General features: G+C 38.6%; 1 protein-coding gene across 2 annotated transcripts; it reads right to left on the reverse strand.

Moving 5' to 3' along the window:
- Window positions 1-36: 36 nt before the first annotated feature.
- Window positions 37-5,285, reverse strand: LOC121742704 (sister chromatid cohesion protein pds5-like). 2 transcript variants are annotated; one of them, XM_042135936.1, is made up of 7 exons: window positions 5,126-5,285; window positions 4,916-5,002; window positions 2,265-2,468; window positions 1,952-2,133; window positions 1,653-1,779; window positions 1,411-1,578; window positions 37-171 (listed from the first exon to the last, which is right to left on the reverse strand). In XM_042135936.1, the coding sequence occupies exons 2-7, from the start codon at window positions 4,925-4,927 to the stop codon at window positions 97-99; spliced, it is 768 nt and encodes a 255-aa protein (XP_041991870.1). In that variant the 5' UTR covers window positions 4,928-5,002; window positions 5,126-5,285; the 3' UTR covers window positions 37-96. The 2 variants fall into 2 exon arrangements, with proteins under 2 accessions (XP_041991870.1, XP_041991869.1); XM_042135935.1 differs by having other exon boundaries at window positions 4,916-5,046.
- Between the last annotated feature and the right edge of the window lie 14,926 nt (window positions 5,286-20,211).

Genomic DNA, 20,211 nt, shown 5'->3' on the forward strand with positions numbered 1-20,211 from the left:
TGATAGTACAATCTGATGTGAGTCTTTTACTGCTTCCGATAAATTTTCACTGCCCAGCTTAGTTACATTACCATCATCAGTTTGCAGAGAGGAAATTTAATACACAGACTTTGAAATTCGATCTGTTTGGATTACCACACCAGCAGCAGCAGGCGAGACTTCCTTTGATACCTGATTGACAAACAAAACATCAACCAAATTATAGATGAATAGGTAAGGTATCATATGATTTACAGAACAGTACCATATTCATTTAACAACATAAACTGAGAAAACTTTTGTAATGGCACTCAGTGTAATTTTAGATGTTCCTGAGTATTTCATTTATTTTTGTAAACTTAGGGCTGAATAAAGGTTATACACCAGAAATTAAAAATATAGAGGTGATCTTTGAAAAACTGTGACCTGAACACAATGATCAAATAAACATCACACCTATAGGATCACTGGAAGTTTCTTCTGATATCCAATTTTCTGAAAGCTACTCTTTCTCATCCAATTGAGTTCATACAGTTTTCATTCAAAGAACATTCTTCTAATTAACTACCTTCAAACTTATAGCACAAGTGACTTAAATATCCCCAAACCAAAGCTGCATTTCATGCTATATACAACTTCTCAAGAGTGAAGACACACTGATTGAGATATGGAATAGCATTTTTCCAATTACCAAACTTCCTCCAGTTATTCACGCAGAAGTTAGTGTAACAAGTTGTTTGCATCAGTCATCACATTCAAGTTTGATCAGGTACTGAATTTCAAAATACTCCAAAAAAATAAGTTTGACAAGCAGGAAGATAGCTGTTCTCTAAGGAATACAGATTCTGGTAAGTAACGAAAGAAAAAGTTATGAAAAGAAATTTTAAGACGTACATATAAAGAAAGCATTTCATCCGTCATGAATGTAGCATTTTTCAACCATTATTTTATTCCTTTCTAGTCTCCAATAAAATAAATGGAGAAATTCCACTAAACCCTGGTCCCTAAACCTTTAACTAAATAATTGGGCCATGCAGTATAAAAATAAAAGGCCAATACAATGTTATACAAAAAAAATAACAGTAAACCATACAATATTTCTGTTGCACAGTTACTTAGCATGAATACATTCTTAAAAATTGTATAGGGCTTATAGTTCAGAGAAATTACTCTAGCATGACACAGTAAACTTGGCTCTAAGAAGGAAAAGTGATGATTAATTTTAGGAGCAGAGGCCAAGTAGGGGCCGATTAATCATCACGTTCCTCAGCCATCAACATTTCATCCATCACGCAATGTGTTTTCCACATGTCACATAAGCTGAGTCAAACAATGATTGTCTGGCACAAACTAGAGGAAAGGCTGGCTTTGGTTCCAGTCAACACTAAATAATGTATCAGTCATGTTTAATTCAGAGATACAAGAGCAAACCTTGTTATTATCGTTGGATGTTTCATGGCATATGTAAGCAACTATTTCAGCATAATCACCAAATTCCAGATTCATTGCCTTTGCTGCTTCTCTGAGATAACTCTGGAGTTTAGTTTCACAATTTTCTAAGACTTTTTTCCCCAATTCCCACGATATAGGTGAAATATCCTGAAGCACAAGTACATTTTTTCAGAAAGGATTGGGATAATCATAGCATATATAATCAATGAGAGAATCATTACCCTATTTTGCATTTTGACACTAGCTAGAAGGGGCCTTAGGAGATTAAATGATATATCATCACTTTCTTCTATCACCATAGTCATGATCATTTCCATGTATTTGAAGACGTCGGAAGGGTTGTTGGACCTTCAAGATAATCAGAATCTTTATTGAACTCCACCAAAATATATTTGACACTAAAACCATGAGAATTATTCCTAGACACAGTCTATAACTTCAGTAATGACATAATTAGAATTGGAAAACCTCAGTACTCCGAATATCAAGTATACCAAAATGAAGCTCCCCACAAACTTACCCAATGTTGTTAAGAAAAAGTCGGAACATCTCGACAACCAGCCCATCAGTATCTACATCCAGTAACATCAGCGATGATCTTACTTTTGCAACAGTTCCAACAATATGCAAAGCCCTGTAGTAATTGCGGCTTGACTCACAAGGCAATTGCTCAAAAGCAATCATAAATAGTTGGAAAATTTCCTGTCTCCAGAAAACACAGAATAAGTGCATGGGCCATGGGGTGCTTGCGCAATGTTAACAAAAGCATGAGATAAGAGGACATGATCTTGAGTATCTATTTAGACACGGAATAACTGATTGCATCTGCATACCCTCATTGTGTCATCTTCATAAGGGAAATCTGGAGCAGTTATTCTGGTGAGCTCATTACAGCAAGATGCAACTGCAACTTGGACATTTAAATCATCGTTGTGCAATAATTCATCAGTGATAAGCGCCTTCATTGTCTGAAGAAGCGCTTTGCATGTAGACCTGGGAGGCTGTTGCCATACCTTGGCTAAAAGGCTTTCTGCTTCCTGAAATTAGTCAATTACACATAGACTGTCATTAACATCAGCCTCGCTAGAAAAGGTACAGAATTTTAAAGAAGAGTGAAGGAGAGATAGTGTTGGCAAGGGTGAAAGTAAAAATCAGTGAAACATATTGTATAGAAAAATACAAGGGGAATGAGGGGAGCAATCAACAAAAATTCTTTTTCCGCCTACATATAACAAAAGAACTAGTTTGAACTGTAAAACAGGTTGCTCGTTGCACACAATGTTATCAATCTCGTATGGCGGCTTATGGCGGTTTGCCTAAAAACCGCAACAGGGATATGGCGTATTGGCGTATTAGTATGGCGGATATGGCGGTCAAAAATTAAATAAATAAAATAATACTTATATATTTATATATAATTCAAAAATTAAAAAATATTAAAAATATAACATCTAAAACACTTTAAACAATTAATAAAGCATAATATACCACTCTAACAACCATGTTTCTTGCAAAATGCCCTATTCCTAAATGCAGTACACACGCAATGTTGTCAAATGTCGGATAAGGCGGTGCTATGGCGTTTCCACCACCGAACGCCATGCCATAGCGCCATGGCGCCGCCATATCCGCTATTTGATAACATTGGTTGCACATCTTAGAAAACAGCAAAGATGGATTAGTCAGCTAATCAATCACGCAAGAGTTAGAATGCAACTGCAGGGTGCCATATAACAGAATGATATAATTCTAAGTTAAGATATTAGCAATGGTTTTGCAAATAATTTATTGAGCTTATGACCATGTTAATCAATAAAATTGCACTTGTTTGTGTCTGTTGGCCAAGTGGTAGACTTGTTAGTGCCAAAGGCCAAAGGTTTTAGCCTCGGTTGAAGTCCATCGTGGTGCGGTTTTTAAATTTAATGTTCTTAATTGCCAAAAGAAAAAAATGCATAGTGTGTGTTGGCCTAGCAGTAGAGTGGTTAATGCGAGAGGCCAAAGGTCTCTTATTCGAATCCACCATGACGTAATCTTTAAAATCTAATGTTGCCATTACCAGTCCCCCCCCCAAAAAAAAACAACTCAACTCAAATCAAATAAAAACAAATATAAGTAGAAGTCACATCTGTTTCTCAGCATGGCCATAATTATTTCTCCCATCCAGGATCAACAAGAAAACAACCTCCAATCCTAATGGCATACTCTATGGAGATGCTAATTCTGGGATTCACATTCTTAGCTTCTGCATTCATCAAACACTCATTAAAAATCACTGAATAAAAAGAAAAGGGCTGTCAAGTAATATTGAGCTTCTGAGCTAACCCCCATCTTACTGGGGCTGACGGAGTGGCTATGAAAAGTTAAATTACAGAAATGACATACTTGTGAAGAAGGTGTAGTTTATGCAAAGCATTATGTTTTATAGCATGCATTGGACGTCCGTAAGAACATTAAGACAAAGGTCAAGTTCATCATGCATCTTGTTCCACAAATTATGAACCCAACCCTCAAAATGTGTCTAATCCACCAGTTTGAACTTTGAACCAAAAGTCCATCCATCCTAGGCGCATCCTACATCAAAGAGTATGCTTTCTAACATGGTAATGCAACACAATGATCAATCCAATCATAAGACCAAAGTTCCAGTCAGATAGATAAAGAATGAATTGCCTAAACTATGCATAAACATAAAAGTGAATAGAATGGCTCATTTCTCCCATAGATGATTCAAATTTATTCCAAATTTCCAAGACCGCTCAAATAAATGTAAATTTGTTCTATCTGGTTGTTGAGTCAAAGTTGCAGAACAGTTCAGCAGGTATAGTTGTCTTTGTGCACTTTTATGCAGCATCACAGATTTTGTCCGTAATGTTGTTTTAGTCATAATTAGCACGTACAAGGTTACGCTAGCAACTTAGTACCGAATCATCTATAGCTTGTATATATTGGGGGGTCTTGTAACCTGAAGTTTATGCAATGAAAATTTAGACAAGTTGAGCTGGGAGTTCTACTCAATCTTATCTAGGTTTTCAATTTCATCGCATTTTCTTTCACACACAAACAATAACATGCCTAACTAAACGAAATGAGACACTTACTTAATAAAGCCTAAACACATATCAAAGACCAAACAAAAATGTTCACACACATTGATCCTCTACAATCACAGAATGTGCCACATAAACTAAAGCAAAACAACGAATGCACGTGTACAATTTACACATAAAAGGCACTTCCCAAATATGTGGCAGGATTGTGATACCTAGAAACAGTAGGAATTCAAACAGTAGAAGAAAAAATCAATATTTACTCTAACACACTAATTAAGACTTCAGATATTAAACAAGCATTTGCACAAACAGTTTCTCTTCAGTGGCATAGTTCAATACTCTCAAAACCTGGGACAAATGGCCCATATATATCTGTGTAAAATAGGAATTTCACCCCCCCCCCCCCACACACAGACACACATTAACCTACATACATCGAGTAGCATGAGTAGCTCAACAGTTGATGAAGGGCGCCGGATAAGTTTATTCCCAATATCAACCAACTCCGGCTCAATCGCTTTCTGCGACGAATCATCAATACCAGTAGACCCCATTTCACCGTTCCCTGTAAAACTCAAACAAATAAGTTCATAAAAACCAGAAACCAGCTAGCACAAACACACACACGACAGAAAACAACCCACCTGAAATACACTTCAATTAATTACATTTGCCAAAAAAGGAGGTTTTTTTGCAAATGTTGTGCATGCACAGAGGCAGAGCGCGGATTTTGATTCATTCCATCAATTTCTACTAATTCCTGCGTATCAAATCCGTGGATTCTCTCAGATTATAATATCCTTTTTATTAGGCCATCCACAATAGGAATAGTCCAGCAATAGCCCAGCCATAGCCTAGCCACTGCCACATCACTAAAAATCCTCCTGCCACATCATAAATAGCCCAGCCATAGCCTAGCCACATCATAAATAGCTCAGCCACATCAATAGCCACATCACTAATAACAATTATATAAAATGACATAATTAACAATCACACAATATACGGAATTTAATTTACGAGACATATACGAATGAAAATGACGAGCAAGCGCGTATATATAGTGTTTGGAAAAAAAAATTAATTTTCGCGCTAGGCGGTGCGCTGGGCGATCCGGGCGCTGCAATAGCGCGAACGGACCCGCCCAGCCGACCGCCCAGCGCCACATAACCGCCCAGCGCTGCGCGATTTCTCTCTCCACTCAGCCGCTGGGCGGCTGCAATAGACCGCCCAGCGAACCGCCCAGCACCGGCGCTCGGCTGGGCGGTCGCTGGGCGCCTATTGTGGATGGTCTTATTGCTGGGTTGATTTTTAAGGGAAATGAAATGATGTTTTGTGCAAGAATTGCACACTAATCAAGGCCAAGTCGTTTCTCGAGCTTTAAATGACATCATTTCGGTGATATTTTAAATAAGAGATTAATTTTGATGTTGATTTTAATTATTTTTTTATATTATAGAATTATTTAACATCTTCTCTTTTATCTCTCTTCTCCATCGTCGTCAACCAACTACGAAAGAGCTTCACGTAAGTATCTTGGACACATCAATCAAAGTCTAGCCGGGAAAGTATGACCGTTTTACATAAATTGTGTGTCGCTGCGCAAAACCAACGGACTGTTGAAATTCGATACCAACGACCCGCTGACATTGAGAACAGATTGTTCTCGTGGTCCGCTGACTTGTCCCGGCGACCCCTTACGAGATTTTTGGTATTTTTAAATGCAAACTTTTCTTCACTATAATACTTCACATAATTTCAAAGCATATCATATCTCAGCCTTCTCCATACCTATAAAGAGGATTTTTTACCTCATAATTCGTATTTCATCTTCTGTATCGTTTTACCTTTCTTTAATCTTGGGATTCGTCAAGCATAAAACCTTAGGGATCTACTGACAAGAGAGGGTTGAAGATAGTCGCTATATTTTCTAGTAAAGAATTCATCCAATTTGGTATTTTTATGAAAAAATTCTATAAATGGGCCCATTTAAATATTGTCTTTCATGAATGAGCCACTTTTTTGTGTTCTATCTTTGGGTATTACGCATTTTGAGAATGTGTAACTAGACACGCATTCACAGAATTCATAACTAAATACACATTCGCAAAATGCGTGTCTAGTTACGCATTCTTAAAATGCATAACTCACTTGAATCGAATGAAGCACAGCAGCAATGCGTTTTAGCATATGTACTCCCCATTTTTGTGAAACCATTCCAAAAAAATACACCTTTTTGTCTAATTCTTGCAAAATCGGCCAAATTCGTTCAATTGTTTCTCCCTGAAGGTAATTTACATGATTTCTTTATAATTCAACATTAAATTCATAGTTTATGGTGAAAATTATGTTTTTAAGGCTTGTAATTAAACTTGACATGTTTTGTTCATAATTTAGCATTAAAATTCAAATTTCAGTTGTTGTTGGTATAATTTTATGTTCAATGTGTGTTATTAGCTAATAGGATTTGGTATGTAGTGGCTTTTGATTGTTAATATCTAGGATTTGGTATATAGTTGTTTTTAATTATTCAAATATTGAGATAAGTATGTGTACATATTGCATGATTATATGATACAGAATATGTTTGTCATCCGTTTATATTGGGATGGAAGAATAGTACATATTGGTGGAATTGGTTTCTCTTATTAGCCACCCATGGTAAATGCATGTGTTGTGAATTGGTTTCTCTTATTAGCCACCCATGGTAAATGCATGTGTTGTGTTAGATAACTTTGTTTTGTATGATGAGTTGTTTAACATAATTTGTGATTGTATCGGAATCAATGTTAATGAGTATAGAATTACTTTGACTTGGAAGTGTGCAATACAAGTGGGTAACATATACTAACTTTGTGAGTATTCGACATTGCAAAACATATATGAGGGCAGTGACGGAACCACACAGTGCCAAGCCCTCGCGCCAGCGGGGGCTTGCCCGGCACCAGACCTCAAATCACCCTTATACCGCCGTGCTCCGACCGATTTCTGCCTCGGCACCGCGGAGTGAGCCCTGACTCCGTCTCGGATGTAAATCCTGAAATTGAAATTAGGGAGGAGGAAGAAGAAGAAGAAGGTTTATTAGTTTTGGGCTATTTATTTTACATTTTGGGCTACCTTTTGTGCCTTTTAACTTAATAAACTAAGTAGTAATAATATCAGCCCTAGCCCCTAAGCCCTTACTCAATTAGCCCAAATTTTCTCACCCTGAGATTGGCAGACAACGCGCAGCAGCTTGTCGCCGCTGCTAGAGTTCTTCAGTGGTTCCGTTCAGCCGTGCCTTTCGTGATTCAAGATTTCAGGTATGAATTGAATCAATTGATGGTCAACGGGTGATGTATATAGACTTGGTATGTAATTTAGGGCTTAGTGGCAGTGGCTTAGTGCAGCAACTCATCTGATTTCTCAGATTTCAAGGCTCAATTTTCAATTCTCATGTTTAATATTTTATTTGCCTAAAATGTAATTAAACTTTGTATTAGTAGTCTCATGTTTCTATATAATATTTTTTTTTGCCTCAATGCTTTTAAATTCAATTTGTGTACAGATTGCAGTAGGAAACAAGAATTAGGAAAATTTATTTATAATATGATTTGTGCAAATAGTATGCTTGTATCTTTATTATTGTATGAATATATATTATATAACACTAAGATATCTTATTCTTATTGATTGTAGTATGCATCGATATTTTTCCAAAAGACCAAGGAACGATTCAACAACTACAAGTGCTCCAAATGATAGTAGTATTTCAATTCCGAATCCAATCATGAACCAAGAGAGAATTAATGTTGCAAGTGTTGAATCTAGTGCCGAAAACATAGATCGTGACCCGGGAAAGCGGAGACCTATTGTTGAGTATGAAGTCCAAGATAGGGACCGCATTTGAAGAGAATACATCTCGAAGGGACCTTTCCAACCAAAAGTCCATGTCTTTAAGAAAAGCTCATTTGGTAAGGAGGAAATGAGTTTCCAATATAAAGGGTTTGAAAGACATGCCTGGTTGGAGTATAGTGTGGAGAAAGATGCAACATTTTGTTTTGGTGTTATCTTTTTAGGCCTATTAATGACAATCGGTTCAACGATGATGTACTTGTGAGCACAGGGTGTAAAAATTGGAAAAAGGCTCTTGCTATTTTTAGAGAACATGAGGGTTCAGTTAATAGCACACATGATCAGGCCATAATACTTTTTGAAGGATTTTAAAATCAAAGACAAAGTATTGAATATAATTAGAAGAAATTTGATAAGGAAGACGAAGTCAACTATCAGATTTGTTTGACTGCTTCTTTAAATGTGACTCGATTATTGTTGAAACAAGGGTTGGCTTTTCGGGGAAATGATGAATCATTGGAGTATGAAAATAGGGGAAACTTTCTAGAGATACTTGAATGGTTGCGTGAGCAAAAACTTGAGGTAGCAGCGGTGACATTGGAGAATACTCCTCGCAATAATCAGATGGTTAGTCCTTTAGTTCAAAAGGAATTGACAAATTGTTGTGCCGTTGAAACTACAAAAGTTATTTTGGAAGATATTAAAAATAGTAATTTCTCTCATTTGGTTGATGAAGCGCACGATGCATCAATTAAAGAACAAATGGCTTTGGTTCCGAGGTATGTTAACAATGATGGAGAGATTGTAGAAAGATTCTTGGCCTTGGTTCATGTCACCGATACCACGGCAAAATCTTTAAAAGAAGGGATTGACTTAGTATTTGCTAAGCATGGTTTATCTTTGTCACGATTAAGAGGTCAAGGTTATGATGGTGCATCAAATATGTGAGGTGAGTACAATGGTTTGAAATCACTTATATTGAATGGAAATCCATCTGCCAAGTACGTTCATTGTTTTTCCTATCGGCTTCAATTAGTAGTGGTAAATGATACAAAAGCACATGGTGCTGTAAGTGATTTTTTACCATTGTTACTATGATTGTCAACACGTGGATCATCTTGTAAAAGAAAAGACAAGCTACGACAGCTTGAGCATGAAAAACTTGTCGAATGTATAGAAAATAGAGAAATTAAAAGTGGAAGAGGTTTAAATCAAGAGACGAGTTTCAAGCGACCAGGCGACACTCGATGGGGGGGTCACACTTCACTACTTTGCTTCGTTTAAAAAGCAAGTGGTCGTCGATAATTAAAGTTTGAAGATGGTTCTAATCCTGATAATAGAGGTATATCAAAAATATTGTCCATGAGGCTTGTGAGCTATGACTTTGTTTTTATTTTACATTTGATGATAGAGTTGCTTGGGACAACGAATGATTTGTCAACAATTCTACAACTTGGGGATCAAAATATCGTTCAAGCTACATCTTTGATTGATACAACTGTTAGAAATAATGGGATAAAAAATTTCCAAGCCGTGTACAAGCGGTACTCTAACTATTACAATCGAAAGGAAAATATCAACAATAAGTAGAATGAAAATTACAACAAAAATAAAACAAACCAAACTTATAAGTCGAGTTGAGGAAAGCCCTCTTTCCGCAAGACAAATTACGCAGCGGCTAGTGCTCACGGAATGGCGTATTGCCCCCAAAGATAAAACGACTTCCTCCTAGCATGTAGAAGCACCTCAAACCCGCTAGGCACCGGCGAACTTGATGGAGTTATGAGAATCGAGCTAGACAAGGCTCCTAAGAATGAACACTATGATGTAGAGAGCTAGAGAAAGTAGAAAGTGTATGTTGTGGTGTGCTCTTCCATTCTAAGATCAAGCCTATTTAAAGGCCAAAGGAAGGTACTTGAAAAGCTTGACATTCAAGACATCACATACACAAAATATAGGTTACTTAAGTTGAAAGGCCAAAAGTCTCTCTCTTTTCCCCCCACATTTCCCATGTTTTCCTCCAATCCCCCACATTGGTTAGAGCACTGCAAGCTCAAACCAACACAAGATGTGTACGCATGCATGCAGACTCTTTGCTCAATTCTCGAGAAATAATATTGCATTTGGAATAGTAGCTTGGGGCTTTGAACTTTCCATAGTCAACACTATCGGGCATACCGGCGGCCTGGTGGACATGATGCCTTGAACCATTCCTCCTTGGTGTATACCGAGACAATAATATTGACACAATATTATTTACAAACTCATTAGTTCTGACGTTTGTGTCCTTTACTGGTCATGGAACACCACTTTGGATTCATAAGGGATTCACATGTTGAAGCGGCCCACACTTCTTCACTTACATAGGTGATTCTTTTACAGGTATCCTGCCATACCCACCCCCTAGAGGTTTCAAAGAATCATTAAAAGTCAAAACTTAGCCTATTACCACATGCTGGTTACAACACTCAATGCTTTCTAAAGAATGGGCGAAGATTAAAAATCTTCTGAATGTTACAACTAGATTCATATAGCTTCGTTTTCCCATTGAACCAGGCCTATCGTATGGTTGGGTTACCACTATAATCATCTTTTAAGATGTGGTTTTCAGTCTCATTCCTTTTAGCAACTTATGCATTTGATCACGGTTTAAACCTTTCGTTAACGGATCCGCTAAGTTATCCACTGACCTTACATAGTCAACTGCAATAACACCACTTGTGATCAATTGCCTTGCGGTATTATGTCGTCGACGAATATGTCGAGACTTACCGCTTGGCTATCACAGTGTATCACTACTGTCGGCATTGGCTTCTTCCAATATGGAATATCTTCTAGGAAGTTTCTAAGCCACTCGACTTCTTTCCCTGCTTTGTCTAATGCGATAAACTCGGATTCCATGGTGGATCGAGCTATACACGTCTGTTTCATTGACTTCCACGAAACAGCTCACCCCCCACAGTGAACACATACCCACTCTGTAACATCCCAAAATCTTTTTTTTTAATCCGTCAAATAAGTGATGTCACCATTAATTACCAATCATTTAATTTATCACATATTATCTTATGCTTCGATTCCTATATCATTATTAGCATTTAAGACTTTCGCATTTTAGAATTTTCCTCTCTCATACTTATTCATGTGTTTTCGTTTACTCTTTTCAAATCTTTATCAAATTCATATTTATTTATACGACATTTCATACAATTAAATATTATCACAACCTCTCATATATCACCATAATAACCATATAGAAATACATATACTTTACACTATACTAATTTACTTTTCGTAGGTCATATACCATATCCGAGTAATAAATCACCATCATATGTCACACAACATATGCATCAGTGACAAATCACATCCCTATAAACTAATAAAAGCCACAGTTAATCTCATCCATATAGACACATTTAACCTTGAATATCATTAATCCAGCCACATCATATAGTTAATAAATCACATCATATAGCCCACTGTCGTGCTCGGCAATAACACAGGCATACAGACTATCAACATATAGCCCAAATAGTGGGCACCATATAGCCCATATAGGAATTGGAGACTCATTTTCCCCAATTCCTCCGCATCACACGCCTACCATCAAAATTGGAAAAGAATAATATATAAATTCTTCAATTAACACTACATTAAAAAGACATCATATTAATATTTTGATTATTTCACACTATGCATTTGTAGAACCTCATTTTCGGCCCATTTAGTACATAGAAGTAGAATTTGCTTTATATCCGTTAGACTACTAATTTATACACACACATATACGGATTACTGAATGTAATTTAATTTAAAATATACATTTCTTCTAAGTCTATTTTTGGGATGTTACACACTCGTCGAGAATGAGTCTTTTGAATCAGAGATCCAATTTGCATCACAGTACCCTTCAAGTACTTGGGGATATCTTGTGTGTTGCAGCTCAAAGTTAAGTGTATGCTTCAAGTATCTCAAAACTCTACGCAGAGCTTTCCAATGTTCCTTGCTTGGGTTGCTCGTATATCGGCTCAACTTATTCACCGTACACGCAAGATCTGGTCGGGTACAGTTTGTGATAAACATCAAACTCCCTATGATCTTTGCGTATTCTTCTTAAGCTACAGGCTCTCCCGTGTGCTTACTCAAATGTACGTTGGGTTCAAATGGAGTTTTAGCTGGCTCACAATCAAACGAGTGAAATTTTTTTAGCACTTTCTCATTATAATGAGATTGTGTCAAAGCAATTCCCTCATGATTCCTTTTAATTTTGATTCCGAGAATCACATCAGCTAAACCCATATCTTTTATGTCGAAATTTCTCTACAACATATTTTTGGTTTCGTTGATAATGACACTATTGCTGCCCATAATCAACATATCATCTACATAAAGACATACGATAACAAAACCGTTATATGTATTCTTAATGTAAACACACTTATCACACTCATTGAGAGTGAACCCATTTGACAACATCACATTGTCAAACTTCAAGTGTCATTGCAAAGGCGCTTGTTTTAATCCATATAGAAACCTCACTAGTTGGCATACATTCCTTTCTTGGCCAGATACTACAAACCCTTCAGGTTGCTCTATATAAATTTCTTCCTCCAATTCACCATTCAGAAAGGCAGTTTTCTCATCCATTTGGTGAATCTCAAGATTGTGCATAGCAGCAATTGCAAGAAGCACCCGAATAGAAATGATTCTCGTAACAGGTGAATATGTGTCGAAGAAGTCATATCCTTCTTTCTGCTTAAAGCCTTTCACAACTAGGCGAGCTTTGTACTTATCAATAGTACCATCAATTTTATATTTCCTTATCAGGATCCACTTGCACCCTAAGGTCTTACAGCCTTCTGGAAAGTCTACTAACACCCATGTGTTATTTCTTATAATTGATTCAATTTCACTATTGATCGCTTCTAGCCAGAATGGCACATTTGGCCCAGACAACGCATCCTCCACTCACTTTGGTTCATCATCTAACATAAAAAGTTATGAAGACGGGACCAAATGTTTTAGAACTAGTGGATTCATCCACCATTCTTTCACTAGAACGATCGTCCTGCCTCTTGCAAGGGTAAACATTCTAAAAGAATATAGCATTCCTTGACTCAATCGTTGTTCCTTCAGCCACGCCAGGCACATCTGACGTATGGACTAGGAAACGATATGCACTACTATTAAGTGCATAACCAATAAAGATGCAATCGACTGTTTTAGGGCCTATTGCAACTTGTTTTGGAGGTGGCACTTCTACCTTCACTAAGCACCCCCACACTTAGAGGTATGAACACAAAGGTTTCTTCCCTTTCCACATCTCATCAGGAGTCACATCCCTATTTTTTAGTGGAATCTTGTTCAAGATATAACTCGCCGTTAACACAGCCTCTGTCACGACCGCCCATACTAGGGGTACCACAAACGCGGCGATCGTGACCGACATGCATGGATAACGTTTTTAAAAGAAAATCCTAATTAACTTAAAGGAAGAAAGACATTTTAGTTTAAAGAAGTTTAAGGTTAAAATTTACTATCACTTAGAAAAGGCTTATAATAAATACTTTTAAAAGAAAAAAAACGGAGAAAATAACTTAAAGAAAACCAATTAACTTCTAAAGTAGACCATTTAATTTAATTCACGAGAACACCATTTTCAAAAGATAACGTAATTACTTGGTGAAAACCTAACACAACCATACATGTTCAACCACAGTACGAAAAGATTAAAGTCTTGAGACATAGTTTAAAATATAGCAGCGGAAAATAAGGTTTAAAGAGAGTCAAGGATCACGCCTATGTATGAAGACACAACGCGTCCTAAGGCTAGCTCAACATCCTTCGCAACATCCTGCTCAACCTGCAAAATTTTAAAAGAAATTGCAGGGCTGAGTACTTGTTGTACTCAATGGGCTCATGCCGAAAACATTTTATATAGTTATGTCATCCATACCAGTGATCTCGAGTTTTTATATGAGATTAAGAAATTACCACGAGAACACAAAAACATTTCATAGACTGGCCAGTCAAATAATCTCCCCACTTTCTCAACAATCCATCAATCACAATCATCATTCCATGTGCGACGAAAGTGTGGCCACACTATTCGCCCACGAGACCGGCCGACTAGCAAGGACGGCTCACGATCCCACCAGTGTACACAGCCTGATAGGGTTTGCGGCCCTACTCAGACCCGAATTCGTTTCACAACACAGCCATATAGCCTAACGGAGTAAACTCAGACGAACTAGGCATCAGGCACACAATCTCAATCAAAACAAACCATGGTATGACATAACAAGTTAAACCACCCTTATAACGCCACATAGTATTTTCGGAAAAATAAAGAGATTTGAAAAGAAAGCCCACCTCGTTCGCTTAACAATTCACAATCCAACTTATGGCAACTCTCGTTCCTCGAGTTCACGAATACACAATCACCCTTGTCAACGATAACACAAGTCAGCCTTCCACAAAAATCATACTACTATGCATGTCCTATCGTTTCTCTCTCATCGTTTTTCTCAATTAACCCAACTCAAAGTTCGTCACAAAGACGGAAAAACACACCGTAATATATTTCAACTTGTCACCCGTGATCACATCATTAGGCACGTTCCTTGGACATACATACATCATATAATACTTTTAAACTTGAAAATAAGTGCCATTTTATCAAGGCAGAAAACTGGCAGAACTGCGCGACCGTTTTGTAAAAATCACCATAAATTCACCCGACCTCAAAAGATGCTAAATTTTGGTAACAATACAGAGGACACATTCAACTTCATCCATGAAAATTTTCACACTGAAATCACGTCATTTAGTCAGTCATATTGAACTCTCTAGTCGGAACATATAATTTCTGACAGTATTGCGCAGTTCATTTGAAAAATTCACCATAAATACATACAATGCCCAAAAAGGCTGAAAATTTAACAAAACACAGAAGACTCTTCAAATTTTCATATAGTTCAATAATTACATCAATCGGAGTTCATTTGGTCAGTCAAACAGAAAACGAAACATTCATGGCGAGAACTCACGTTTCTGGCAGATTTCACACGAGACACAGAAAACATCTTGAAGTTTACTCAGTAAAAATTTCGTAGCAAAATTCATTCGTTTGATGGGTCGAATACAAATCATAAGTCACTGGTCGAGCATCACAGAATTCTGGTTCAAATTCGAAAATAGGGTTTTTAAATTTCCACAACGAAAACACCGATTCTTCATGCTCGAAAACACATCATCATGCTTACACATTCCTCAAACACATATTTGCATACCAACTCATATTTTTCACAATTATTTCGATCCAATCACACGTGAATTCAACCAACAACGCAAAACCAAACAAGTTCATACGAACATACAATTCCCTCCCGTTAAAACTTTCGATCTATCAAACCTACACTCTCTACATGCATGTAGGACTCAAAACATGGTGCAAAAGAGAAGGAGGAGGAAAAGTGTGCGAATATACCTTCCTTTGACAAAACGAATCGGTAGAAACGTAGAATGAAGCGATTCGTTGGAGGTTCTCGAAGATAACTTCAATGGATGCAAGATCAAAGCTTGAATGGAGGTTTTTGGAGATGGGAGAGTGGGAAGAGATGACAAAACCGTGTGGGAGGGGGGAGAGGATGGAGTGGGCGATTTTTTTTGAGTAATGGGGGCTAGGGTTAATGTTTTTTTTTATATTTATAGTCTAGGTTAGAATCCATGAATGAATTAAATAAATTGTGGGAGATATACAAAAAAATAAAATTCCCCCAATTGGAATAAAAGTAGGCGTGTGGTTTTTGAAAGTGGGGAAGTCAAAATTTGTTGATTTAATTACAAGGAAATATAGCAATATTTACTTGGAGAGAATATTCATAAATTAGGAAATAAAGGTGAATATTCCATAAATAAGGGAACAACAAATAAATTAAATCTCCAAGTAGTAAACATGGTGAGGGGCCGAAAATTTGAGGTCTTTGCACAATGAATTATTTAAATCCACAATTAAATAGAATAGGATTTAAATTTGGTAATTTCTTTTATGGAAAAAGGCTCCCATAAAATAGGTAACAATCAATTAAATTCCCACAAGGAAAATAATAGTATGGGGCGTGTGACATGGAAGTAAAGTAGGAGAAAAATATTCACATCCCCAATTAATTAGGCATAGGAATTTATTTGAATAAAAAGGGATCCCACAAATTAGGAAACAATTAAAATATTCTCCAATTTTATTGGAGGGGGCCGAAAATGCTAGGCTTAAAAGCCAAGGAAAAATATCCCAACTCTCTATTTATTTTGGGTGAAGAAAAACATTATCACATGATTTAATTGGATTAAATTCGGAGGATGGAAGTCAATAAAGCACCAATTAAATCAAAGGAAAATAATCCAATCTCCCATTGGAGATTTTCGAAACTCCCAAGGAAAAATAAAATGGAGTTCAAATTTCATGTAGTACGACTTAGAGGTCATTTGGTTTGGATTTAATTTGGATAAGTATCCCAAAATAATTAATTAAATCCACAAGAAGAAGTATTATTTCAATAATTAGGAAGGGCCGAATATTTCAATGAATCGACTCGAGAAAGGATAAATGCATGATCCTATTAATTATTTCCCCACATTGGAAAAGTATAAAACTCAAGCTCATCAATCACATTAAACACGATAATTCATTCCACGTAAGGTCACTTAAATCACATAGAAGCAAACGTTTCTAAAATTCCAAAATTCCAATTACATAAAAAGAAGTCACAAAAGTTTGGGATGTTACATCTTTCCCCTCTAAACAGGAATTTCGTCCCGAAATTTAAACGTATCACACAAACAGCTCGGGAAACTTTACTTTCATCTTATCTTCTAACTCCCACGTAGCTTCCTCGGGACCATGGTGCTTCCACAACACCTTCACGGACGCTATCGACTTGTTTCGTAGCTCTTGTACCTTTCGATCTAGGATTGCTTCGGGCTTTTCCTCGTAGCTCATGTCGGGGGTTAGGATCACTTCCTCCTGATGAATCACATGTTTGGGGTCAAACACGTACTTGCGCAACTGCGACACGTGGAACACGTTGTACACGTTCCCAAAGCTGGGAGGTAACGCCAATCGATACGCTACAGGACCTACTTCGTCGATGATCTCGTACGGTCCAACAAAACGCGGTTTCAGCTTGCCCTTCACCCCAAATCTCACAACTCCTCTCGTCGGGGACACTTTCAAGAACACTTTGTCACCAATGTCGAATTTGATTTCCGTTCGACGCACGTCAGCATATGATTTCTGCCTATCTTGAGCTTCCTTGATCCTTGCGCGGATTTGGTGCACGATTTCGGTCATCTCCTTTATGGCGTCGGGTCCTAACATCTTTCTCTCGCCAACTTCATCCCAATACAGTGGGGATTGACACTTCCTGCCGTACAAGGCTTCATACGGAGCCATATCGATCGTCGCTTGATAGCTATTGTTGTAGGCGAATTCAACCAATGGTAGAACCGTTTCCCAACTTTCCCCTCGACCTAAGACAACTGCTCGCAACATATCTTCAAGTGTCTGAATCGTCCTCTCTGACTGCCCATCCGATTGCGGGTGATATGCAGTGCTGAAGTTTAGTTGCGTGCCCAATTCGCGTTGCATACTCATCCAAAACTTTGATGTGAACTTCGTATCGCGGTCGGATACAATGGTCTTTGGTACTCCGTGCAATCGCACAATCTCGTTCACGTAGAGCTTTGCTAGTTTGTCCGCGCCATAAGTAATCTTAATCGGTAAGAAGTGCGCGCTTTTAGTAAGTCGATCAATGATCACCCAGATCGCAGTGTTGCCCTTCGGTGACCTTGGCAAACCCGTCACGAAATCCATAGCTAGATGCTCCCACTTCCATTCAGGAATTTCGAGCGGTTGCAACTTCCCATATGGTCGCTGGTGTAAGGCCTTCACTTGTTGGCATGCTAGACATCGTTCCACATATGACGCTACATCCCCTTTCATTCCATTCCACCAAAACCGTTGCTTCAAATCCCGATACATCTTCATGCTTCCGGGGTGTGCGGTGTAAGGCGTGTCGTGCGCTTCACTCAAAATCTCCTCTTTTAGCACCTCATCGCTTGGCACGCACAATCGTCCATCGTACGTCAAAGCATTATCCGCCTCCTCGCGGTAATGATCAAGCTTTTCGGCTCTCACCTTTGCACGTAACTCCTCCAACTTTCCATCACGTCGCTGGGCTTCTATGAGCTTGGTCTTCAAATCTGGCTCAATCACTAGCGTCGCCAACCTTGCACCCACTGTCTCGGGCACTTTCACTATCTCCAAACTCATCTTGTCGAACTCGTGAATCAAAGCTTCCTCTTGCGTTAGGAAATAAGCTAGTTGAGGTTGGTTCTTCCTACTCAAGGCATCGGCGACCACGTTCGCCTTGCCCGGATGGTAATTAATACCGCAGTCATAGTCTTTCACGACCTCTAACCAACGTCGTTGTCGCATGTTTAGCTCCTTCTGCTCGAAGAAGTACTTGAGACTCTTGTGATCGGTGTAGATTTCGCATCTCACTCCATAGAGATGATGTCTCCAAATTTTCAGTGCATGCACCACTGCTGCTAACTCCAAATCATGCGTCGGAAAATTTAACTCATTCGGTCTCAGCTGTCGGGAAGCATATGCTATCACCTTCCCATCTTGCATTAACACACATCCTAGTCCTACTTTCGACGCGTCCGTATAGACGGCGAAGTCCTTGTCGGGTTTTGGTACTGTTAGGACTGGTGCTGTAGTCAATTTCTCCTTCAATGATTGGAAACTCGCCTCGCACTCTGGCGTCCAAACCACCTTAATTCCTTTCTTTAGCAGTTGCGTCATCGGTCTTGCAATCTTAGAGAATCCCTCGATGAATCGTCGATAATATCCCGCCAATCCCAAGAAACTGCGGATTTCACTTGGCATTTTCGGCGATTTCCAATTCTGTACGGCCTCGACCTTTGCTGGGTCTACTTGAATCCCGTTTGCCGTCACAATATGACCAAGGAAGTTCACTCGAGCCAACCAAAACTCACACTTACTAAACTTGGCATAAAGTTTCTCCCTTTGCAACGTTTCCAACACTGTTCGTAGGTGCTGTCCATGCTCCTCCTCGTTCTTCGAGTATACCAACATGTCGTCGATGAAGACTAACACAAACTTGTCAAGATACTCGTGGAAAACTCGGTTCATTAAGTCCATGAAAACGGCTGGGGCGTTGGTCAGACCAAACGGCATCACGACGAACTCATAATGGCCATAACGAGTGCGAAAAGCAGTCTTAGGCACATCCTCTCGTCGGATCTTTAGTTGATGATACCCTGATCTCAAATCCATTTTCGAGAATACGCCCGCTCCTCGAAGTTGGTCAAACAAGTCGTCAATCCTTGGCAGTGGGTACTTATTCTTCAAAGTCATCTTGTTAAGCTCACGATAGTCGATGCACATTCTCATCGTTCCGTCCTTCTTCTTAACGAACAGAACTGGCGCTCCCCATGGTGACACACTGGGTCGAATGAAACCCAAGTCCAACAGTTCCTGCAACTGGACCTTCAACTCGGCCAACTCCTTAGGGGCCATTCGGTATGGCACCTTTGATACTGGCGCTGATCCTGGTTCTAAATCAATGGTGAACTCCACCTGTCTGTCGGGTGGCGGTCCTGGTAAAGCTTCGGGGAACACCTCGGGAAAATCTCGCACCACTGCCACGTCTTCCACCCTCAATTCTTTCTTTTCTTCCCCATTCAAGTATACCAGATACGCCGGACGTCCTTTCCTTATCATCGTAGTTTCTTGCAATGCGGAGATTATGGAGGTTCGTCGGTTCATGGAGATCCCATACAAGATAGTCGACTCTTCGCCCGGGGC

The sequence above is a fragment of the Salvia splendens genome, chromosome 7, assembly GCF_004379255.2.
Source record: "Salvia splendens isolate huo1 chromosome 7, SspV2, whole genome shotgun sequence".
NCBI classification, from domain to species: Eukaryota; Viridiplantae; Streptophyta; class Magnoliopsida; order Lamiales; family Lamiaceae; genus Salvia; species Salvia splendens.